This window comes from Leuciscus leuciscus (genome assembly GCF_965113295.1).
Source record: "Leuciscus leuciscus genome assembly, chromosome: 6".
Lineage (NCBI taxonomy): Eukaryota > Metazoa > Chordata > Actinopteri > Cypriniformes > Leuciscidae > Leuciscus > Leuciscus leuciscus.
The window spans coordinates 16,157,823-16,184,834 of NC_138730.1; the positions used below are offsets into that span (position 1 = coordinate 16,157,823).

The 27,012-nt window shown below is 37.8% G+C and overlaps 1 protein-coding gene across 1 annotated transcript; it reads right to left on the reverse strand.

Annotated features, from left to right (window-relative positions):
* Positions 1-81: 81 nt before the first annotated feature.
* npc1 (Niemann-Pick disease, type C1) lies at positions 82-26,695 on the reverse strand. The gene is made up of 25 exons (XM_082173923.1): positions 26,537-26,695; positions 22,171-22,299; positions 20,601-20,707; positions 20,239-20,402; positions 17,008-17,175; positions 16,554-16,803; positions 15,796-15,881; positions 14,946-15,313; positions 13,690-13,916; positions 13,013-13,113; positions 12,196-12,298; positions 11,862-12,051; positions 10,654-10,836; positions 10,327-10,441; positions 10,089-10,216; positions 8,461-8,595; positions 8,192-8,281; positions 7,897-8,087; positions 7,397-7,512; positions 6,529-6,658; positions 5,816-6,016; positions 2,950-3,181; positions 2,466-2,579; positions 2,211-2,373; positions 82-1,375 (listed from the first exon to the last, which is right to left on the reverse strand). Exons 1-25 carry the CDS (start codon positions 26,642-26,644, stop codon positions 1,296-1,298), a joined length of 3,879 nt encoding a protein of 1,292 aa, XP_082030049.1. The 5' UTR covers positions 26,645-26,695; the 3' UTR covers positions 82-1,295.
* Positions 26,696-27,012: the final 317 nt, after the last annotated feature.

Genomic DNA, 27,012 nt, shown 5'->3' on the forward strand with positions numbered 1-27,012 from the left:
CTTTGAATGCTATTTACAATTAAATGAAAAAGTATTAATTTGTGTCATTTTCATACGCGCAAACAAATGAAACAATCTCCATTTATTACAAATTAGTATATACTTTATTTCAAAAATTCTTCAAATCAAGGACTGTTCCCCCATAAAACACACTTTAGACTGTTACATTCATGAAGCACAATCCTTTTTTTAATTATTTTTTTTTAACTATGGATAAGTTTTCATAAATGCTGTAAACTCCTGCCAGTGGAAATGTTTCTTGGAACATCATACCCACAGTCCACATCAAGCCCAACTTATCTTCATAAAAAAATAACCATTTATTAGTACGCCAACACATTTGTGCCTCAGATATACTTTGATTCAATAGTGTTCTCCCAACCACATGTATGAGGTGTACCAAACCTGTTTAGCAGCTTTTCGGAAGCTACATCGTGTTAGTAACAGAATTAAGCAGGCAAATCCTGAGGAACGTGAGTTTAAACCAAACTGTGATGCCAAAGTGTACACTTGTGCTTTGGTTAAATAAACCTCAGTTTAGCCTAGTGGCTCAAGTCACTACATTAATGCTAGCACTCCCTTTCTTAGCATGTCAATGCTAACTGTGCAGAACTTTTTAAGTAAACATTTAAAAAAAAACAAGTAATGTCTATTATTTACCACTGCAACCCATTTTCCCAACTTAGTTAATTAGCTAAGACTAAAGTTGTTTTACTGCCTGAAAACCACCCAGTTCTGGTAGCGCTAGCAGAGAACTGCTAGCCGCTTGTGTAACATGTTCTTGTCATAGCATCACAATACATCAAGAGATTGTCCATCGTGGCTCATTGTCGACGGTTCTTTCATTATTTGTGAATTTGACTAATTAAATGAAATATGCTAACAAAAAAAATGAAAAAGAATACACACAAATAAATAAAAATGATTAGTTATACACATTTGTACAAACAAACAAACAAAAAAGTTGCCCTCTTGTTACTTTCGTCTCCTTTGTTGTCTAGGTTGGTTAACCACAATGACTGCAGCGTTACATGTGGTTACAGCTTGTTTTGGATGTTTACACACATTTTAGGGAAATGACTGGTGTCTCTCCCACATGCCGACTCTCCTTACTGTATCATTTCAATACTGAAAGGATCTCCCCAAGTCTGTCCTTCATAGTTTAGTTTTCTTTGGTGGATGTTGAAAGGGAAAGCTTCTGAACACCCAGAGGAGAGTCCTGAGTTCAGTCTGCCGAAGTGTGTTGCTATGCGTGTAACATGGAAATGTAAAGCTGTCGTTCAGCGTCCCAGCCGTTAGTAGATGAGCCGCTCTCTCTCTGAACCCACTACCCTGTTGCGAGCAGCCATTGCTTTCGCTTTATTTACAGATGGGCCTGTGAGAAGAACGAACCTTTTTTAGAACTTCTTTCGTCAAAACAAATACATCATGTTAATCCCTTTATTCACACAAAGCTTATTTGGTTCAGAAGGCTTCAGAAATCTAGGCCCCTATGAAATTATTAAAATACATTTTTCCAACATTTTATTTGTTCTGGATTCTGCTATTTTTCATTTGAATTTTTCTCTATTCAGTTTAAATGGTTAAATTATTTTTTTGTACTCAAAAAGCATGTTTAATTACTTAAAATCATGGAACTTCTACAATTTAACAAATTATTAAAAGACCGTTTTAAAATCCTTTTCCCACCTAAATTTGTCACACACACTTACACTTTAAAATGTAATACTTAATATAATTTTGTAAACATTTAATAAAATGTAATACTTATTTTTACAATAATATAGCACTAATAAATGTTTTATTACCAATGTATTCTCAAAAACGGTGGTAATGAAATCAAGGCATAAACATTAAATTTTAAAAGACTAAATCAAATTGGCAAAAAAAAAAACGGGATTGTAAAATTTATTTGATTTAACAAACAAAGTGATGCACAACAGAGGTTTACTGTTACAATTAAAACATGGAAGTTGTGTAAAACTCCTTAAAGCTTTAATAATTGTATTATCATCATAATTATTAATATTATTACTACTACTTGTAGAAGTACATCCTCTGTACAATAGTTACAATATTAATAGTCACAATTTCTTCAAGTTAAACAGAACTTTTATTTTGACAGGTTGTCTTTGAGTTTCTGTTTGTTTCAATATTGTGTGAACGACTCCTTTACGACAAATTGTGAATGTTAAAACGTTGTGATTTACCTGCATAACTGAGTAACACGGGCAGGAAGATGAGGCCGTGAGTGGCTCCTAGCAGGACTATTGCAAGGTACATGCGGAAGTAGAAAATCTGGAAGATCTGGGATTTGGACAGGGCGAGAATCAGGATCCCACCAAATTTAGTGAGGGTGATGCCGCTAAACACCTGCGGATCCAGATCAGCCTGTTAGAACGTGCTTCATTGCACTCATTATGTAGTTTGTGTATGTTTGTGTAGCAGTAGGTCACATGACTCACAGAGCTGCCCATGTGTGCCAGCGCCTCCTCCGCCCGCTCCACCCTCGAGCTCCTCGTACTGACAGAGAAAGCCCTCACTATATGACTGCAGAACTCCACAGATATGCCACAACTCTGCAAAAAACAACAATAGCCCAGACATTTCTCCATAAATAATTACGTGTGCAGAGTTTTAATGGTATTTGTTGAAAATCAAAACAAGCATTCCTAATAAAGTGCTTCAAATATTGGGTTACACTATATTTTAAGGTGTTAGTCCTTAAATGTGCAATTACATTGTAACTGAGTAATATTAATTAACTACATGTACTTACTATAGGGTTAGGGAATGATTAGGTTGAGGGTTAGTTGCATGTACTTATGTTACATGTACTTACCATAGTAATAACAGTAAATTATGCATATGTAACAATAGAGGGTTCCAGTCACAAAACTTCAACATTATTGTATTAACAATCCCACAAAATACTCTTTGTTCACTCACCATGACAAGGTTGACCAATGAGACGGCGTTGAGGCTGATGCTCCACAGCCACATGACTCCGAACATGTTGACCAGGATCATGGCAATGGTTAAGGACACCAGCACTCCCGACCACAGCTCGAAGCCCAAGAGCACCGTCGACACCACAAAGATGGCCAACAGTGACACACCAAGGTTAAAGGCAGTGTCATGGACGATAGTGAGGTACTGCTCATAGAAGACGTAGAATATACTGTCCATGGGGGAAAAAAAGGAATGTACAAATGAGGCAGGGGCTATGATGATCGAGTTAATTACTTATGCTAATTTGTCCTGTTTAGTAAATCTGGCCCTGAGAGCGCAATCCCAAAAAGTGCTGATGGGCTGGCAACGCACAAATTGAAGAACACAGACGCAGCCGGATCATTTCCATAATGGCCAACATAATCTATTAAGAGCAGAGTAAATTAGCGTCTGGTTTAAGACATGCTTTATGGCTGTTAAATAAGGGCACAAATACCAGCAAATTGACTAGCGCAAACCTTTAAAGTTCATTTAAAGTCCCCCTGTAGTCAATTAATCAATTATTTTATCCCTTAAAACTCATCTTTGATCACCAAAATGACATTTAAAAAAATTTTTCCTTTATAAAAAAAAAAAAATCTTCATGCCTTAAAACAGCTTGAATGTAACTCTACACCCTTCCCTTGCCTCATTTAGTATACGCGGTTCTATGAATATGCAAATTAGCCCCACCTCCACTCACACCAGTTCAGAGATCCACTCATTGATGATCAAACGTTGACCTGATTGGTTATAGGGGTGTAACAATACATTGATATGGATCGATGAAACGTCTAACGATACGATGAATCGATGCCACACGTAAAATATCGATATACGGTACCTTTATTTAGACACTCTCCACATCCTCACGTCACGACCATCTACGCTAGTGTTGTCACGGTACCAAAATTTCAGTATTCGGTACCGATACCAGTGAAAATCCACGGTTCTCGGTACCAATTTCGGTACCAAAGCTTAATTTAGATTAAATGTACATAATTATATTAAAGTGTATATCACAAAGATGGAAACTGTAGTATTAAAAACACTTTACAATAAGATTCCATTTGTTAGATAACATTAGATAAAATGACCTAACAAAAAAAAACAATAGTTATATACTGTCGCAATTATTCTCCTTTAGGGGTTAATTTAAAAATACATTTTTAAAATCAAAAGTTAACATTATTTCTGTTAACATTATTTAATGCACAATGAATGAAGTGAACAAACATGACCAATCAAGTGTTTTGTATTAAATAACATTCACAAACATTAATTAATGTTGTAAAAATATATTGTTTTTTATATAACGCATTAAGTGATGTTAATGAGATAAAATGTTTTATTTGACTTGACTATACTTTTATTTAATCCAAAACTGTATTCATATTTAACTTTAAAAGGGCTTTTTAAACCTGCTAAGAGTTATCCAGCCAAGGTTAAGACTAGAACTACTTTTCTGACGGACTGATATTAATGACGGCTTTTTATTTCTCATCTCCATAAATATATCTAGTAGTTAAGCTAATGCAAGGGCTAGAAATCAATTAATAGGCCTATGTCACACTTCCTCGTCGTCATGGAGAGCGCAGTTCGCACAAGCGTTTGTACTCCCGTGGCGTCTGTCGTTGCTATGCATCCATGAACGCACATGGAAAAGTGAGCGCGCCGCTTCTATTATGAGCGCGCTTGCCGCGCGCCATTTGAAATAACGTATCTGCACGCGCAAAAACATCAGCACCACATCAGCAGCAGCACCGCCGATCGCCATCAGCGCTTTTATGAAGAGGACCAACTGCATGCGCTTCGGGCATGCACGCGCATCAAGTACCGGGTTTGAGAAAACCTGGTACTGTGACGTTTAAAAAAAAATTTGTACCGACTTGGTACCGAAGTACCGGGTCTTTTGACAACACTAATCTACGCATTTCCATTTACTCACTATACTGTTTGCCGGTGTCTTTATAACGTTAATCTCCTCATCTGAAATAGACGGCTGATAAGATTGACTGAATCCTAAACACGTTATGTCACAAAAGCCGGTATTGTCCACTGTCAAGGCATCGCAAGTTCATGTTTTACAGCAGAAACCGACAACACATCAACACCACACTGACATATAAACAACATTAAAAACTTGATTTTCACCACAGGGGGACTATAAATACTCTCCTCCCATAAATGTAGCATCTGAAAGGGAAACTCCTATAAATGCATATATGCACAAATAACAGTCCACGCTTTTCAACACTAATTTTTCAGTGCGTGTCTTCAGTAAATCCTGACAGTAGTTTAACGCCAAAAGAGGGTTTGCGTTGAAAGAGGGTTTGCGTTGGCGCAAGCTGTTAGTAAATCTGGCTCTAAATGTGATTGACAACTGACAATCCTAGTATTATTACATAATACCAACAAATGGTACAAAACTGACCCTCATGAGGAGGACACACCTGTTTGCATTCAGAGTTTTAGGTTTATGATACATTTGCACAATTTCACCACGCTTTATGGGTCACTAAGGATGATCTTTGCTTTCCTGAACTTTCCATATGACTTTGACTCTGCTGCTCTTTTTAAGCATTTGTTTTGATAGTTAAAGTGTATGTATCCTTATTTCTGACTCTGCTGCTCTTTTTAAGCATTTGTTTTGATAGTTAAAGTGTATGTATCCTTATTTCTGACCAGCACGGATCTCTTTTCAAGTTTGTCTGAAGGGCTCAACAGTAAGGATGGTTTAGCCTGGTGACACACCAGCACAAATGCAATGCAGCTTGGGTAGACTTAAATGACAGAGCAAGACATCATCTCAAGGTGTGTTTACCTGTAAGGGAAGACACGGTAACTCTTGTCATGCGGTGTGATGGCCTGCGTGATGTTGTCCGTAAGCTCTCGCACCATCTTCATGGCGTCGATGTAGTCAGCTGATGTTTTTAAGATGGTGTGATAGCTCATGAAGTATGTGGCGCCTACGTCAGTGTCGTTCTCTTTCAGATCCACAGCAGTGCTGTACGCAGCATGACCGCTGCGCAGGAAAGAAAAGGAGTTCTTACTCACAACAGGGTTTCCAAAGATTTTCTCTTCAAGAGAATAATTTAAAATAATGCAAGTCTTTCACAAAAAAAGAATGAAAGACCATTTCATTTTGGTCATTAAAAACTGAACTTTTTTCACAGTGAATCAAATACTGCAGATGCAGAAGTCTCAGTGGACAAAAACACCTGAATGTTTAAAAATAATAAGTACTGGATAATTCACAGAAGTATGAAGTGAATATACAGTTGTGTACGTGAAAATCCAGTTTCCTGCTATACTAAACACTTAAATCATTTGCTAATTGTGCAAAACGTTTTACTCTGCTTACTGGTAAAACCCAATGCACCCTAAACCCTGAAAATCACATACAATCAGCCAAGCACGGCTTGCGATTTCAGCAAAAATGTACGTTTTTGTGTACAATATACATCAGATGGTCGCTAAACGGATGGTGGACATGCACTGGATGGCAAATCAGCTCATAGAAAAATGTAAACTTACCCTTTTCCACACTTGATATTCGGGTTGTCCAAAAGAAACATGGGGAGGAAGTGCATGAATTCAGTACCAGTAGGCCTCTGTTTCCCACTAGAGGTCATAGGTCTGCAGTGAACGCAGCTCTTATCCACCACTGACAGGGGAAAAAACAACAACAGAAAAACATCATGATCAAGATACAGTGAAAAAGCAATAGTCACCACCTTGTGTGTTCCACAGAAGTCATACAGGTTTGGAACAACATGAAGGCGAGTAAGGCTGAGTTCACACTTGGCAGGTTTGGTGCGATTGCTCTGTTAGTGAAGCCTGACGTCGTCATACTCAGATTCTAGTCAGAATATGAGCCTGATACTGCTCCATTGGGCTGTGATTATGGGGCGTGTTTCAACCGAACCAGGAAAGAAAATGTTGGATAGACCTACAACCAATCAGAGCAACGGAGAAACCACAATGACCACAGGCTTTTCATTGCGCCCAATCTTCTTAGTGACCATCGGGGCCAGCAGATAAATTAAACTTTTGCCGAATCCCGTCGGAAGGACGGCAAAAACCTCTTTCCGATCGACAAATGCCTTGAACTACAAGTGTGAACACACCCTAAAATTCAGCACACGACAAAATTAAAATTTTTAGGGTGAACTATCCATTAAAAAAAAAAAAAATCACAATTTGATACTAAAAATGCTTTGCTTGTGAGGATATATGTACATATATTATGACAAACAATTCCCATCGAAATCTATTTGCAAAGAGTGAGTTCAAAGACCCAAGAACAGTGAGATCTGTACAGTGGAATCTGATGTCAAAAGCATAAAGGTCCTCTGGTGCAGTGGAGGTCAAGGCTCTGTTGATTCGCTGGATAATGGTTTACCTGAAGCGTTGCAGAAAGCTCCTGTTGCGTTATAATATCTGCAGCAGGACGACTGCGGCTTCACCCAGTCAAAGTAGTCATCCAGCCAGGACGATGGGACGTTGCTGATCTTAGTACTGAAAATTGCGACACAGGATATTACTATATTGATCTGACAGAGGTGATTCATAAACTGAAAGCAGTTATGAAATTCTGAAAATTTCTGGGAATTTCCTACACTTAAAGGGACTAAAAAAATTAAGCAAAAAACTATTAATAAATAAAGCAAAAATACAAACAAAACATATATACACACAATATATATGTACGTGTGTGTGTGTGTGTGTGTGTGTGTGTGTGTGTATGTACGTATGCATATATATATGTATATATATTTCAGCTTGTTGCCCAGGCATTTAGGTTAACTTGATGTACTAAAATATTAATAAAATGATAATAAAACAACAGTGGTGTATTGAAACTTCTTCCTCACTGAAAAGGAGTCAGAAAGTGTCACTCACTAGTTATGCAAGAGAGAAGCGGCATAAATTTGCTGGACTAGAGAGTCGTTGTTGCAGCCGACTCCTCCACACACCGCGTTCTGGCCCTCCAATGTTTTGTAGTCATGTCCATCCTCTACCACAAAGTAAACGGGTGGCCCGGTGTGAAGGTACTCACTCAGATTCCTAAAGTAATCCAGCATATAGGAGTCCTGCGACAGGGAGACCGGGACGATTTATGTTCAATCAGGTTCTTCAGAATGCAAATGTGTGCTAAAGGTCTGTCAACAATGTGAAGAATGGTGTATATACGTACATCAGGCATGGACAACGTCTGCTCAAGTCCAATCTCCACTTTATTGACAACGGCTATACTAAATGACAGCATTCCCACAAACACAGCAACCTGTAGATGAGAATCAGAAAACTGAACTGTACATCATTGCCATGTTTAGCTAAACTGGTAGACCAATGTCATGGGTTCAATTCCCATAAAACACATACAGATAAAATGTATTATCATACTTTTGGTTCAAGGTATACATTATAATATATAACAATATTATATTGTTGCTTTACACCTACCACCAGCGGGCGCACCCAATCCTTTAAGATGAAAGGAGCGTATATCTTCTTAAAGAAACGGAACAGACAACCTTCAGATTTCTCTTGCGGTCCATCAGACAACTTTACACAGCACAATATATCCGTCCGATTCGCCTGGGGGAAAAACAAAAACATAAGTTGAATATCTTAAAGCATCTTAAAGCTGCCGTCGGCAAGTCTGGCAGATTGGTCGATTAGCCAAAATTTTGAATGTTTACAACTCTCATGCCCCTCCCCACTACCAGCGAGCACCCTCCCATCGAGGTCGTGCTCGTCAGTGCGTCACTGTGCGTGTGTACCTGATTTTCTGTGAACGCGTCCGTCTCTTCAGCATCTATCAACACCATGGACTCGGAGGTAGGCTGCCCTGGCTAATCTATCCATAGATAACAATAACCGAGGAATTGGAAGCTTGTTAGTAGATTTTCTCTCAGCCATCACGCTTCATGCAATCTCCAGGCGAACTTCAGGCGTGGCGTGTGCATGTGATTAACGTGCGCGAGTGAGGGGGGATCTGTGGCGTGTGCACGACCTGTGATTGACAGTCAGATCTCACACCCCCCTGCGCTGATTGGACCGGATGAAGCGGGAGCGCTGGATTTTTGCAAAACAAATAATACGCTCCAGGTGGAGTTAGAAGCTCGGGTTTTTTTCTAAAACCACCTTATTTATGTTGTTCTGTCGGATTATAGTGTCGATTACACTGAATATGATCAAAAAAATGTTGCCGACGGCAGCTTTAAATCTTTATCAGACCATTCATACTCGCATATCGATACAAAAAAAGCTGCTTAAAAATACGATATAAAAAGCTAATCATGCTACTTTCAAAAAAAGTTTGTTACTTGTCAAATGAAATAGGTTGCTGTGAATTAGCATTTTAATTTCAAATCCACTTCATTATTTTACATTGTTTCTAGTCACCAAGGATGATAACTACTAAAAACTGCTCTAAATATAAAAGAACGGCAGAGTTCACACCACAACTATAATGATAACAGCCAAGAGAAACGATATCATTGAAACGATACCAGCTCATGAGCGGTAAAAACATTGACAGCCAATCAGAATCTATCCCGCTTTAAGAGCTCCAGCATTTAAAGAGGCAGGCGACGAAACTGCAGTGCGCGAGTAGAATAAACAGAACGATATTGTCTGATGGTGTGGACGCTAATATAGTTATCTTCATAGTTATCATTCTTAAGGTGAACAGGCCTTAAAGAAATAGTTCACACAAATCTACATTTTCGAATTATTTAAATCACTCCAAAAGCATCCGAGATGTATATGACACCTGACATATACTCATTGGGAAAGTCACGCGTAATGTATGTAAGTGTGGATAAGAAGCTCTGACCAAAACAAATGGTTGTTGCTGTATATTAGAATTTGTTTCAGTTTATTGTTAAAATAAAATGGTCCATTCGTGTTTGTATCCGGGATGTAAGCTCCTCTTGTAAACAATGGGGCGGTTCTTTCCGCCTATGTCACGTGTGACATTTCCAACGTCACTTGAGAGGTCGTGAACTCAACCGTCTTGGGGTGAACTATTCCTTTAATTCTCTATCCTCCCACAGCTAGAACTGGTGTGACCTTTGACCACTCACCTCTTGTCTCTGGATGTCCAGGCCCAGCAGAGACACAAAGCAGCTGATCTGCAGGAGGAAGTCAATGAAGACGGCCAGACCAGCGAACAGAGAGAACGTCCTCACCGCAGGCATGGTGGACAGAGCACCTGTGGACATGGAAACACAGAAACTATAGGCATCTGGAAAGGGAAATGAGAATCAAATGATCCAACGATCATTCGTAAGTAATAAAGGAGTTATTTGCAGGTCGACATACCTAAAAAGAAAGCAACTGTCTCGGAGAACGAAGAGAGGAACATGCTGGGAGCCACCTCTCCTAGGATACGGCCAATCTGCTGATGAAGCTCTTCATCCGACATCCGCTCATCTCTCTGAAGAAAACAAAAATCTATTATGAAGGCAAACAATCTCAACCTTCAACAACCTTACGAATGATGAAGTGGAACCAAACTTTTTAGGAACTAAAAATGCTCACCCGAGATATTTTAAGTGCAAGAAGTCAACTGACATCAACAAAACAACCACAGGACTTCTCAGAATGCGTCACGCTTGAGCTAACACCTGTAAAGACACCACCACACACCTGGTAGGTTTGCACAATGATGAAGATGTTGTCCACACCCACGGCCAACACGAGGAAGGGAATGACCTCGATGACGATGAGCGTGAGGGGGATGCCGATGTAGCTGAAGATACCCAGAGAACATGCCACTGAACTCAACACGATCAGGATACCAGCGATACCCAGAGAGATCTTGGAGTCCACCTGTACCACACGTTCAAATGCAGTATTTCAAATCAAATGATGAGAACATGCAAGGTCTGTCTAATGACAGCACTCACATGAGCGAAAGAACAGCCAAAGAAAAGAGAAAATATAGATCTGTACTTCAATAAGGGTTTTCAAAATTAAAATGGCCAACCGTGGGTCATTTTAAACCCAGGGTAAAATTGCTTCATGCTTTACATTGCTCATAATTAACCCAGGGTTAACAATTAATCCTGGGTATTTATTAACTGACGTTTCACACTGTACATTCCTAAACCCTGGGTTAATATTCTTATTTTGTGGTGTCAGTGTCATTGAATGGATCACTTGACCGGTTTATAAAACACCAGGTAAAAAGCTGTGCTAACCCCGCTTTAACCCCCCCACACAAAGTGTGAAACGTTTCTCTACCCGGGGTTAAAAGCAAAGAACAACGAAAACCTGGGATTAAAGGATTAGTTCACTTCAGAATAAAAATGTATTCACCCCCACATCATCCAAGATATTCTTGGAATCTTTCTTTCTTCAATCGAAAAGAAATTAAGGTTTTTGAGGAAAACATTCCAGGATTTTTCTCCATATAGTGGACTTCAATGGGAACCAAAGGGTTAATGGTCCAAACTGCAGTTTTAGTGCAGCTTTAAAGATCTCTACACTATTCCAGCCGAGGAATAAGAGTCTTATCTAGCGAAACTGTCATTTAAAAAAAAAATATATATATACTTTAACCACAAATGCTCGTCTTGCACTAGCTGTTATGCGCCACATTACGTAATTTTCAAATTTTACGTAATAATCAAATACGAGTTTTTCGCCCTATCCTACGGTTTCCACCTACATCAGTTTACTGCCTGACCTTTCGAACGTGATTATGTAATGCGTGAAGTCAATGCGTAACAGTTCATCTCTGCAAAATTATTTCAAATTCTTTATACCTCTAAGAATGAAAAAAAAAAGTTTAAGTATATCGGGGCCTTTAGACTTAAAGCCACACACAGAATGGAGAGTCATGAGGGTCTTACCAGCAGGGTCCGGCAGTTATTAATGTGTCCCAGAGCCAGCGAGACGTAGACGAACATGATGACGTAGCTGATCACGATGGTGGTGACATCACTGTTGCTCTCGCGGTCGATCTCATCCTCGATGCTGCGCTCAGAGCTGAACGAGATGATCAGGTTGGGGTTTCTATAATTCTTCACAAAGTCGATAAACCTGTGGAGGTATGAATAAAGTTACTCCTAAATGCTTGTTATATCTTTTGTAAGCAGTAGTCGTCATTCTAGATCAGATAATTTATTTTATTTTTTTCATCAATAAATCACCTACTCATAAGATTTACTAACTTAACACACTTACACTTTCTCCCACGCCAAAGCTTTGCCTAATTTTTCAGTGTCGTTCAGGTAGTTGTTGACTGGAAAGGTGATCACTAGAGCTGTGGCATTGTTGTAGGCGTTGTCTTTATATGAAAAAGGACAAAACAGAAACAAATGATTGTCTCCTGTAGATGCACATACAGTAGATGCAGGTGTCGTTGCGTCACTCGGCTGTACACGCTGCAAAGTTTCGTTAGTGACAACAGCATTAAATCGAGGGACTGAATCTGAAATTGCAATGTTTGATATAGTGATTACCACAGCAATGGACGGGACGAAAAAAAATCTGGTGTGTCAAAATAGATCTGTGCATTATGTCTTAAAGGGTATGTGCAATAGACCTGCCAGACCTTTGTTTTTCCTTTCATTATTAACTTATTTGATCTTTTTAATGCAATTTTTACTTAATGTAACAATATTTGAAGGCTACATGCTTGTTTTAATGTGTTACTCAATTAAAAGAATTAACTCATTTCATTTATTTAATATTATTATTTTCAAACAGGAAAATAAAAACAATAGTTACAACAGCTGTTGCTATGGTACCGAAAACCGTTCAATTTTACCAGTATTTTTTTGAGACTGTCTTTGGTTCACTGCAGTTTTAAGGAGAAAATACTCAATGGTGTTACTTGTGAATTTGCACATGGTTTGTCTTAAAAACACCACATAGACATATAATTTACCACATAAAAATATGACAACATTAAAAGCTGTATTTTCACCACAGGGGGGACTTTAAGATCACAAATATGTCTTTGTTCTTTTGACTTTATGTTCAGTCCTGTCAAACTCACCCTCAAATCCACCAAGAACAAGCCAGGGGAAAACTGGGCCTCCATATGTACCCATGCAGGGGTCATGAAAGTGGCCCGTGTCATCCAGGGCCGTGGGAGAACTAGGACCAAAAGCAAAAGATACGAAAGCCTGAGTAAAACTCTAAATTCGTCAGAGCAAAACAAAAAAAAATTTCAAAGTTTAATGGAAACAAATGCATTATAAATCATAACGTAATTTCATAGGGGAAATCCCAGAAACAAGTTAGCATTACAGCACTTCTGGTTTTCACTGCCTCATTGTGTTTATAATCGCACTCTTGCAAACTATTCCAACTCAAACTTTCAGGGAAAATGTTAAGGACTGAAAGAGTTGTCTGACGCTTAATGGCGACGCTGAAGTTGTGTGACCGCACTGTAGTTCGTTTATAGCCTACGTTTAGCTTTTTACTTCTTCCGATTGCATTTACGCTTCAAAATTCATTAAAGTTGTGTTCATTTGTGAAGATTATCATAATGAACAAAACATTAAGAATCATCAACTTTTTTGTTGGTCACAGAGCTTATTTTCTGCAATGATCCAAAAGCCTATCGTTTTCGTCGAGGGAAACAGGGTGATGCTATTCAGAGTTGACCTACGAAAGTACATCATCACTGCAGCGCTCCAACAATCAAAAAAACAAACCAGAAAAGCTCACCTGACACAATACAGAAAATGAGTGTGGTAGTCAAAGTAGATGTAGAACTCATCAGCAAACACATGATCCAGGACTTCATGGCTGTTCTGGTAGTAGTTTAACACACTCAGGATGGTACAGTTGTCATTGTACGGAGCCAGTGGAGAAACACAGATGTCTTGAAGAGTCACCGTCTCTCCTTTATATTCAGCTGTTAGATTTGTTATTTCTGTCTGGAGATCCAACACCTACATGGAAACAGAGGAGAGGAGAACACAGAAAAAACAGTTGAGTATGGTAGAGCGAAAATACTAAAAATATTAACAAAACATCAAATCTCCAAAGCACTCGCTCAAATTTCACACACACAAATTTTATTTTTTTAAATAAAAAATAAATAAAAAAATACTGTTTTTAAAAGCATTTGGACACTTAAGCCACACTTAAAAACACTTCAATGTCACTGTGACAGGCTCCTACAATAGATTTTAACATATCAAATCTAATCAAGCGGCTTTCAAGTTATACTTGATTGGTCAGATATTTCATCATCAATGGGACTGTATGGTATACCTTACACACTAGAGCCGCACAATTCTGGATAAATTGAGAACCACAAATTTTTGTTTAAAATAGAGATCACAGTTCTGAATAGACGACTAAACAATAGGTTCTGACAAAATATTAATTGCTGCAATCCATTTAAAAATATTTAAATTATTTGAATTATTATTAAAAAATCTGTTTGATTCAATGACTCACTCACAGTTTTCACTTGTTTCATTACTGGATGAATCAGCTTTTTTTTTAAAGAATCTCTTGAATGATTCAGTGACAAATACATTTTTAACAGTCACTTGTCGCCACCTACTGGTGCAACGATGAAATTCATACACTTTATTTGAAGCGTCAAGTTACTTTCAAAAGGTGATTTTCTCTATTCTGATCGCTTTCGTAGACATCAGTGTTTATATCTGAACTATACATTTCCCCCCCAGTACTTCAGTGATCATTTAAATTATTGTAAGACAATTATGATACTGTATGATTTCTGCAAAGCCGTTTCATACCTAAACATGACAACTGCTCTCTCCGGCTCAGCGGAAGTGCAGACGCAAATCTGAATGTTCGCTGTGATCGTACTCGTCAAAGGTTTAATAGCCACAGTTGACGAATCGTCATTGAGGAATAAGACGGCGTGAGTGTTTGAATCGAGATCGCAATCTTTTAACGATTAATCATGCAGCTCTATTACACAGTACTACTTGTTGACTTGCCTGATGGAGGAGTGATATGTTCAGCATGGGGGAGAAGTAGATGTCTGGTCCAGACTGGGGTGAAAAGGAGCCCGGATTATCCCACGTGGTGGTGATGATGAGCTGCTCAGTGCGGAAAAATGGCCCAAAGTGCTGGTCGAAATAGTCCTTCTCCTGCCTGGCCCTGCTGCTGGGAGACGACCAGAGCTCCACCGGGTTGGTGGTGATGTGCATGTAGGACAGTCCTGCTGAGCAGATGGACACCAGCACCAGGCTGGTCAGGATCACAGTTAAGGGCTGTCGGACACACAGTGAGCCCCACCTGCTGAAGATCACACGCAGCAGGTTCTCGAAACGCTCGCCCAACGTCTCGCAGCAAGTAGCTTCATCTGAGGAATAAGGACCACATTCAGTGAGGACTGAGGACTGGAGGAAACGTGCTAGTTTGTGAGAAGTGATCATTTTGTTGGATGTTAAAGGTGATTTGTGCACCATTTGTACACACAAAATTCAATTGCAATAATAATAATAGGCTGTGACAAAACAGAATACAAAGCCGACTAATGGCTTAAATATATGGGCTCTCTGATGGGCTCTCGACACGAATCCAAATGTTTCCATGGTTGCAATGTGACATTTAATTGCTAACCTATCAATTATTTAGTAAAAAAACGCTTTGTGTTTCTAGTGTCGTATTATTCACGTAAAACAGCATTCACACACAAAAAAAATTATAAAAGTGTTTTGGGAGTAACACAACGGTGGGGCAGTTGTCAAGTTGACTTTAATAATAAAGTTTAGAGAATAAATAAAATACTTTAGAATTATTAAAATAATTTATTTTAAAATCATAAAATAATAATTTACATACCCACAAAATCTGTGCCATCAGAGTTCACGGAGTAGGGCTGGTTGCTGTCAAGAATAGGGCCATATTCAGATGTGACCATCCTCCGTCTGTAATTAGATAAACAGAAAATAAATACAAAATGAACCAATAAATAAATGAATAAACCAATAAACAAACAAATACACACAACAAAACAAACAAACCTGGACTGATAGGTGTGCAGGTACTTTTTATGGAAAGTCATGCGTTTCATTACCGAATAACATCACCGGTAATGAAACATTACTATATTATTATATTTATTAATTTATAATAATAATTCATAATTATCTGTTAATATCAATAACATCATATAAAAATTGACTAAATTAATAACTTTTTTTCAAAATTCATCTACTAGTTTACTAGTTACTTGAAACAGTAATCCGATTATGTAACTCGCGTTACTCATAATGCGTTACTGACACTGTTAGTGACTAATAATTACCAGGAATGGGAATCAGTGGAGACCTGGCAACACTATATCATACTGATATGTCTGGGTTATGATTATATTGTGATTTTTTTGTGTTCAGTTTGCAGCATACAAAACTGTGATGTGTTGACTTTTTACTCACTGGTTTCCCTTTTGTCAGCATTGGACTTTGGTGCTTTATGCAATGGAGTTTTGGTTAAAACAATATCACTGGGTGTGTGGTTTTGTGTTTTATCATGCAAATAAACCCTTCTGCAATGTCAGATTGTTTTGAGGAACTGTCCCTCACAAATCTGTAACTTGCCTGTAACACCATGCTCCCAGCACGACTCCAAAGAAGATGAAGAGGAAGGCTATATAAGAGCACCACATGATGAGGGTCATGGCGTCCAGGCCGAGGATGGTCCAGGGGGGAAGGAGCGGAGGGGGCACGGGTGTGGGACCACACGCTTTACTGCAGTCCTGACAGGAGCAGGGCCCTGAGCCGTCATCCAGATACTGCGTGCAGTTAAACGTCCTGTTGCTCATGGGAGTCATGCTCATGATGGGTGCATCTGGGAACACCAAACATTTTCAACACCGAAATGAATCTCGAGAATATAAGCGTCATGGATGCAAAACAGATTTTGAGTAACAATATATGAGTTTGAAAGCAATAAAATGAGTGGATTACTTCAAGTAACAATGCTGAAGCTTATAAAGAGGTTTTATGAGTTGAAACTTGTTAGGAAATCTTGTGATCCTGAAAGTGCTTGTACCTGAGAAAACCGGCTTGATAGCAAAGGGGACTTGGCCATTGTTGATGTCGAACATGTACTCGATCCAGTTTTGGGGAGTGCACTCGCTGGCGTCTCGCCCGCACAGCAGACTGAGGGCTCTGACATTGGTGGAGGGAGCCTGGACGTCACTGCAGGCGTTATACATGGCTGTAGAGAGACGTCAAATAAATGAATATCATATTGGTTACCTACAAGATTTTAAACAGTTAATTACAGTACTCTAATTTGATTGGCCGAGTAATTTTATACATCAGTACTGGGACATTTGTATCACTTCACTAGCGTTCATGGCGTCCCAGAACAGAGTATTGAGTGATGCAGAGTGCAAATAAAGCAGAGTTTTGCATTTTTGCCTGAAGCGAAGAGCATGTTTTTATCAAAGTCAGAGCGTTGGTGTTTTATCTCGCTCCGGGTCAGCATCGAGCGAGGCATCTTTCACCGGCGAGCAGAAATAGACATCCAGAGTGACCACAGAATGCTTTGAAATGTAAATGAACTGGAATAAACAAGTCCTGATATGATCTGATTTTAAGACTGGACAAATCAGAACACCACATATACATGTATGTCTATTTATTCTGGATGCCTATTTATTATATAATAATAATAAGAAGAAGAATCATCATCTTATCCACAATTAAGTATTTTGTTATTATTAATTATTTTGTTATTAATATTAAATCAAATAGCATTATAATAAATAGTATATATTATTAATAGTAGTATCAGTAGTATTAAAAAATACTAATTATATACTAATATATAAATACTAATTTTATCCACAATTATTATTATTAATGTGTACTAATAATAATAATAATAATAATAATAATAACAACAATAAGTATTTGACATGATTAATATTAACATATAATTATAAATTATTATCATTATTAGTAGTAGTAGTAGTAGTAGTAGCTGTATGTAAATACTACTACTTATAATAATTGTATCCACAGTTAATTATTATTATTATTAACAAATAATAATATTTTCCACAATAAGTATTATTGAACTACTACTACTACCACAAATAATAAATATAATATTTTTTTGAAAAAGGATTATTATTATTATTATTATTAGTATTAGTAGTAGCAATAGTAGTATGGAAATAATAATAATAATTATTCTAATACATTAATAAATATAATAATAATAATAATAATAATAATAATAATAATAATTGTGGATACAATTTGTATTTATTTATAATAATAATAATAATAATAATAATAATCATAATCTGTTAATATTAATAACATCAAAAATACTTATTCATTGTTGATAAGATTATCATTATTCTTAGTAGTATGTAAATAATACTTCTACTAATTGTATTAACAAATAATAATGCTAATCATTTCCACAATAGGTATTATTGAAATACTACTACTAATATTAATAATAATAATAATAAAAAATGCACAAAATGAATTATTATTATTATTATTATTAATAATAATAATAAACCAATATATTGTACAACCTTAACATTAAGAAATAGTTAGTAGATGGTTTTCTAATGTGTGTTTTAAAATAGGGATGCACGATGATATCGGCACAACATCGGTATCGGCCGATAAAAGCTTTAAATGACCATCATGGGCATCGGCAGATATGAATATTTCTGCCGATGAGCCTTGCCGATAGGGCGGCGCGTTTCCTATGTGCACGTGACGACCGTGAACGTAGCATGAGTGCCAGCAACTTAAACTTCCAACATGTGGAGGCATTTCGAGCATGGGCGTCAGTTTGGTTTGAAATGTGCTGGGGACAGAGATGCATTCACAAGTGCATTTTCAGAAGTGCTGGGTACAATGACGCAGTATTTTTTTTTCTCTTTCGTGTAGGTCATGTTTTGAAAGACGATGTCCTGTAGCTTAATAATGTAAGCTCTCCAAGCTACTATGCTCTCCACAGAGCATAAAATATTCATTTTATTTTATTTTTCGTATTCGCATTTATGAGGAAAAACAGTGACAGTTCTCGGTTACGGACGTGACCGCTCTGAAATCGGGACTAAAAGAGACTGCTTTAAAACTTTCACAGAGACCTCAAACAGAAAGCACAAAGCCTTTCTAAGTGAATTTCGTTTTGTATTAATTGTATCTTAATTTTAATCAATGTTTCATCAACCAATTGCCTGGATTTAATAAATAATAAGTAAAGCAGATAATAGATATCACGACACGGAGGCTCCGGCGCGTGAACTGGAGTTCGTCTCATAAATGAAATGAAACTCGGCATAGCCTACTTGCCTCACAGACCTGAGAAATATATATATTATCTACAGAACGCTTGAAATCATATTTTTAAACAGAACAATTCAAAACGAAAGAAAACTATGTAATCCGAAATGTGCATTTCTCTCCGGCGCATTCACTACTGCGAAGATCGCGAGTCAGCATCGTCAACTTCATCTTTGCAGCTGACACAAACACTTGTTTATTAATAAACAATTAAAATGTCTCCATGCTATATTTGACATACATAATCATTACTTTTACGGTTCTTTGTGATGGCTTTTAGTTGCTTTATTGGCAGCGCCACCCTTACATGTAACATGAACGGGTCACCACTGCATCAGCACCGAAAACAGGGGAGCATTTGGTAGACCTGTTCAAGTAGGAGAAGATGTAAATTTATTTTTATTTGAAATTTTTTATTTTTTTATTTTACTCCTAAGGACTGAAGTTTGAAGTCTGAACTTAAAAATAAAATGTGGCACTGGCATATCATTTATTCTCCAAGTGAAGTAATTTACCTATTTTTCAGGGGTGAATGTCTGTCTACATTTGTAAAATTATACATTTATGGTAGAATCAAATGTTGTTTTGTTTGTCTTGTGTATTGCCTTATCTACAACACATGAGTGTAATACGGTAAAGGTAGTACAGGAGAGAGACTTGGATTTCTCTTCAGTAAAATTAAAGTGTAAATATATCAGGGGGAAAATGTGTATATACATCGGTATCGGTATCGGCATCGGACAAAATTAGTTTGAAAATATCGGCATATCGAATATCGGCCAAAATGCAATATCGTGCATCCCTATTTTAAAAGAAGTTTAGGACCCATTGTCAGAGATGAGGACTAAGTGTTCTCATTGATCAGGACTGGGGACCATTTCTGAATCAGGGGCTTTACTGAAGTCAGTCCCGTTCTGATGTTATGAATCAAGCATCTGAAGCATCTTCTGTTCCTCACCATTGGCAAAGGTCTGGCTGATGTAATAGGACACTTTAAGCACATTGGTTTTGTTTTGCTCCGGGTCTGGAGAGAACTCTGTGGCCTCGACGAACTGGCTCTGTCTGGGACTGCAGGTGAGCTCGCAGAACAGGGTCATGAAGTTGAAGAAACATGCTGGACACCTGGCACACAAAAACAGGGACAAGTTCAAGCTGCATATTATATTACTGCCATAAACTGGGCAACTCTCCCAATGTAAACTGTGTCAAGCAAGTACATGTTTGGTTTCAACTGAAAATGTGACTTGGATTAATCAATAACCTGCTTGTGACTCAATAATGGGCCGATTCACAAAACTGCCAGAGGTATTTCAGCCATACCTGGACAGGTACTGAAGGGGGATCTGGATGTTGCTCTTCAGAGTCGTGAGCTGCTGGGTGTCACAGCAAACGCTGTTGTCCCCATAGACAAGCCCAGGACAGAGCTCCTGAAAAAATGATATAAAGATTAGTAAAAAAAAAAAAAAAGAGTAGAACTTTAAACGAAACTTGCTGTATGCTTAAAAGACTCTTCTTTTTTTTTTATCTAATAAACTTTTCCAAAACAAATAAAACATACTTTTTTTTATAAGATCTTTAACGGTAAAAGAAAAAGATAAACATGAGAAAAAAAAAGTGAAATTTGTCAACTAAAAGAAAAGCAATGCAAAAAAAAGAAAGAAAAGCACAGCAAAAGAAAAAATGCTGACGCATCACGAGAACACCAGCAAAAAGTTCTATACTATATAGAATACTAAAATTAAGATCTTTTTTTGGGGGGGGGGTCTTTTTTTTTTTTTTACACTTTTTTTTGTGACCTGGACATATTTTTGTGATATTTACCATGAATCATTGCTTTTGATGACAATTCCATTACATTTTTTATTTGATTCTTTGCTAACCGACTGCCCGGGAAAGGGAAGACAGAAGTGTTTACGCTGGTCTAAAAAACAGCCACTCTTTTTAGCAATTTGCTTAATGCTGATGTTGTTGTAGAAATGAAACTTCTCATAGTTCATGCAAAAGGAAGCTAATAATTCCACTGAAGCGTTGCCTACTGTAGTCTACAGGGCTTTAGGGTTTCCTACGCTTTAAAGTACAGGAAATGCCAAGCGTGACAGTCTCCCATGTCTGAACAGTGACTGATCAATCTTCATTCACACACTGCCTACAGCATGTGTCACTGTGTGGTCTGACATGTGAGATAATAGGAAGAAGCCCTTTTGAAATGTCAAACGGATTTTTTTTATTTTTTTTTTATTTTTAAGTCTCTGTTAGGCGTGTCACGATTGTGAATTTTGTTCTGACAAACTGTCAAATAAATAATTGCAATGAACAATTAAATTGTCTGTTTTGCTCATGTCACTTACAGTGCAAGCATATATATGTGTGTGTGTGTGTGTGTGTGTGTGTGTGTGTGTGTGTGTGTGTGTGTGTGTGTGTGTGTGTGTGTGTGTGTGTGTGTGTGTGTGTGTGTGTGTAAACAATTAAATAGGCTCATATGATTTTCTTTAATGCTGTGAAAATTATATTTTAAGTTAAACTGTATCTCTTTTGGTTCAACTTGTATATAGCCTAGCATTTATAATGAAGTCAGACAGAGGTGTGTTTTTTATATTTTTCTTTCTGTCTCCACAAATGTTTTAACATGATGCTAACATGTTTAACATTTTTCTAAAACATTTCTAGGATGTTTTACCAAGCTACTAACGTTCTTAACTCTGCTAACATGTTCTAACACACCGCTAACATGTTCTAACACACCGCTAACATGTTCTAACACACCGCTAACATGTTCTAACACACCGCTAACATGTTCTAACACACCGCTAACATACACCGCTTACATGTTCTAACACACCGCTAACATGTTCTAACACACTGCTAACATGTTTTAGCATGGTCCTCTTACCTGTAGCAGTTCCAGTCCTTCATCAGGTAAAGGTTTAGGAGGGCCTGTGTAATTGCAGTTTAACTTCTTCTCCTGCACAGCAGTGGAGTTTCCACATTCTCCATACCAGATACAGTGCTGGCCATGCACCTGGGCGGACATTGGGAACAATAGTTTAGGAATAACAATTTATAAACAGTCATAAACACAGTATTTATTAATCTTTAAGATCATCATCATCTGCTCTGAGTATCGGTTCGGCATGATATGCAACCACTGATGTTTAAAATGAAATGTTCCTCAAAATCAGGTTTCTTCCCCTTTTCAGTTTTATTTGTGGGGATACTTTCAAGATAACAAGATATTTCACTTTATTTGGTGCAGAAAAAAAAAAAAATCCCTCCAATAAACCCGCCAAGACTGTAACCACGTCACTCATCGTGAACGAGTCTCACTGAAACCAGAGAAGGTGTGCATTCCTCAGCTATTTCGTCAGGTTTGCAGTCATGTGACTAGAATTCAGCAGAACCGCGTCTCCACCCAGTCTGAACTCTGACTGATGTATAATCAAACTGACATACTGGCATTTAGACTGAGGAACTGTCAAGCTTTTGTTGTGCTGAGGCTGAATCTGGAAACAAAAGAGCGTGACTTGACAGTGCATGTGACTGAGGGCTGGACCATCCCTTACGCAGGAAACTTTGGGACAGCCAAGTCATCATGTCTTTTTCCCCATTTGGTCTGTTGTGCTGGACAAGGACAACCTTATGACTCGCTTATTGACATGAAACTATGAGTAGGCTGGGCCTAAGAAATTCAGATAAGTTACATGTGAAATCCCCTACTAAACAAAGATCTCCCAAAAAACCAAGGCTAGCCTAGTCTGTCTGTTTGTTTGTTTGTTCTTCAAAACTGGTCCAAACTTTTTAAAGCCAGTTAAATAAAAAGATAGATCATTCTCTGATCACCTCTTGTCTAACTGTTAGTTTGTCGAACTAGTTCTTAAAGGAACACTCCACCGTTTTTTGAAATAGGGCTTATTCACCTTCTTTCCCACATTTAGATAGGTGGGCAAATGCATTTTTGGCTCAGTGCATGCATTGTTTTAGTTTGACAGGGTTGGCGTGAGCTTAGCTTAGCATAATGAATGGAATCCTTTGTTGCCAGCTAGCATGTCCTGAATAAAAGTGATATATAAAAAAAAAAAACCTACCTAATTACTTCTTGTGGCCTGCGTATTCACAACAAGCACAAATAGCGATGCACATTAACACTAGGCGATTTCCTAGGCAGATATTGACTTATATATTAAGGACTATATTAGGGGGAAGCACAGGCGAAGCACTGCTACTTGGGCGTGATATCTCTGCGCCCAAGTAGCAGTGCTTCGCCTGTGCTTCCCCCTAATATAGTCCCAAGTCAAAATCTGCATAGAAAATCGCCTAGTGTTAATCTGCATCGCTATTTTTACTTGTTGTGAATACGCAGGCTACAAGAAGTAATTAGGTGGGTTTTTTTTTTTTTTTTTTATATCACTTTTACTCAGGACATGCTAGCTGGCAACAAAGGATTCCATTCATTATGCTAAGCTAAGCTAGCGCCAACCCTGTCAAACTAAAACAATGCATGCACTGAGACAAAAATGCATTTGCCCACCTATCTAAATGTAGGAAAGAAGGTGAATAAGCCCTATTTCAAAAAACGGTGGAGTGTTCCTTTAAGACACAGTCTTGACATAGTGGCTAAGATTATGCAGCTGATCAGACTATCAGTGACTGATAGGAAACACAACAGACTGAACTGAATCTTCCCTCGCTGTTCTTCTTAGTCATACGACATACGAGATAAAAAAAAAAGCGTCATAACAGCCAAGCCCAAGTATTCTATTGTTCACAAATCTAATACCTCCAGGTCACTAATAAACTTACTTTAGAGAGAGCATAAATAAACCCTTACTTGTCTAACAAGTGGTAATGGACCAATATATCTCAGGCTGATTAGTCACATGATAATTATACATTTTGAAATTAATGGTATTGAAAAAACAAAAGTTTGGCAAAATTTGAAGTGCTCTGAAATTTAACAAGTGCTTTTGTCAGTAACAATAGGTTTATCTGCAAATATTTTAGTGAATACTGTTGATATAATTTGAAAAATGCACATTTTTGCTATAATTACATTATATTTTTACTTTTAATGTGGCTGAAATTGATTAAAAATATAATGTCAACAAATGTCAATTCCAATCCACCAATAGTAGAAAAACAAAACAAAACGTTGGGATTTTCAGGAATGGCTACATTTAAGGCATGCGTTATGCAAATATGGTTATGATGGGAGGACAGCTCTTATTTTGAAAACATTTGTATTAAAAAAAATTTGAGTATAATATAAATCTGCATTGCCATTATTCATCAAATAATGTGCCTGTAGTATTGTATGACCGAGCATCAGACTCTCTCTCTCTTACACACACTAATTATTTTTGGTCATCTTGAACAGCGCCAGCGCGGAAAATGACGAAAGCCTGCGGGCGCGTTACAATATTGAGGTCTGATTGGTTATTTGCTGATATTTATAATTCATTCATTATCAGTAGATAATTTCAATATTTAATTTGAATAAGTTTTGCATATACACAGCACTGTTCATCTAACAGGGATGGTAAGGGGAAGCTGGATTTACACAGGGGATGCTCCTTGTCTTTTTTTTTCCCAACAAGGGGGATCAGAGACAATATTTGTATGGTCTTGTCATGGACTCAGACTCGAGTAAGCTGGTCTCTCTCGACTGCAACACTGAAAATATGAGCTGAAAATCAATTTGAAACTATGCTGTACTATCCAATCTTTCATTAATTCAAACTAGATCATATTTTGTATTTGACATTTTGTAAGAAAATGTAAGCAGTACACGTTGCACAGATTAATACAAAATGATTCCCTGATAGCCTAACTTGCATTTTTGTTGAATTCTCAGTGTTGTGTACAGTAAACATGTGTTTCTGTCCAAGGTTTGCGTGGAGTTTTGTGTGTGTGTGTGTTGGTCCAGTGCTTATTTTAGCGCAGGTCTTTCAGTATAATTTTGACAGACCATGGGTATTTTTAGATAAGAAGCGAAAGTGTCAGAATGAAGAAGTTACACAAACTGTTGGCTTTGAAGCTGTACAAACTGAGAAACAACTAGAAAGTAGATAATATTTGATATTTAGACAGAAGGAAACAAGGACGTCACTATTTGAGTATTCTACATGAATATGAATGAATATGATCAGTTTACTGAAAATTATTTGAAACAAAATCAATACTCAGAGCATATGTAATGTATGTAATATGTAGTGTTCCTACCATTGAAATCCTAAAATTAGAATTAGGAAATAGGACAAATGAGCTCAACTAGGATCACTTGGTTACCAAACACTCGTGATGTTTGTCTCAGGTTGCTAAAGGAGAAATTATTTTCTGACTCACTGTCAATGAGTCAAATGATCCGATATAAGAAGAAGAAGAAGAAAAAAAGTCTTGAAAGTTGATTTGAATGTTTCAGATTTGGTGTGAAACATGAATTGTGTAAAACAAGCAGTGGCTGCACATGCTAGAGAATGCGACCTTTGAACCAACATGAGATTAGACAGTTGTTTTGGACTACATCCCAACAAACACACAAGCAGGGAGCTCGAAATGAAAATAAATGCCCATGTTTCTTTGAAGGAAATGCTAAATGAAAGCAAGAGCACTTGAACTTGGGACTTAGACAGGTAATCCCCTTTCTGCATCTATTTCTAGTCGACGTGAAAGAGAGGTTGTATCTCAAAACCTAGTGAGCTACCCACCTAGACAGCATTTTCGTGTATCACAGGATATATATAGTAAATCCGAAGGCCAAAACAATGCCGCCTACACAGGTGACTCTCTAGGTTTTGGGACACATCCATCATCATCATCATCATCCAGTGTGTCGTAACGCAAACTCATCAATCAGCTTAACAGCTCTCTTCCCTTCCTTTAAAAACAGCATAACCGCGTTTCTAGTCAACTAAACGCTGATCTTGCAGGTTAGATCATCATGTGCTCTTGTGTAAATCTGAAAGGACTGACAGATGATTCTTATGATGCAGACAAATCATATTTCCTCTGTCCATAGAATGGAGTTTAACTAGATGAAAACAGCCCGTTTCGTTCTTCCAACGACACAAAGACATTTCCTACTAGTAAAACCAGGGCTTTTGACTTCAACAATACGCATCATTTCTTTCTGGGATTTGACCAGACGTGATCTGCCAACTCTTGGAAACTGTCTGGCTATTTGAAGTTTGTGCTAGGCTACAAATTACGTACACAAGTTACAACCACAATAACATAAACAAACAGCGCGTCGTCACACTTACCCACTGTGATAATAAAATTATGGCCCATAAAAGACAGAAAATCTGTTTTCCCCCAGGCAGAGGCATTGCTCCTCTGACTCCAGAGCTCTTCTCTAGAGTAACTCTCATCTGTTGGGCTGAAAGCTCAATCTTTCTTATTTCCTTCCTGTTATCAAACGCCTTCCTCTGAGTGTGTGTATGTGCGCGCGGGGTTTAGTGTTGCTGCCCCCTGCCGGCCGAGAGTGTGTAACACAGCACAAAGGCTGGGCGTGTTCATGTTGTGACGACGACGTGGCTCATGAATATTCATTAGTTACGTGACGCTCGTCAAGTTGATTGGCTGAAAGGTAAACGTGACGACTGAACGCGTGAGCTTGACCATATTAATATTCATGAACTGGCGACAAATAGAGGTTGAGTGTATGCACCCTTAAAATTAAAATGTAATAACTGAAGTAAATTGCTAGTTGACTTTACATAATTTTTTCTTATTCTTT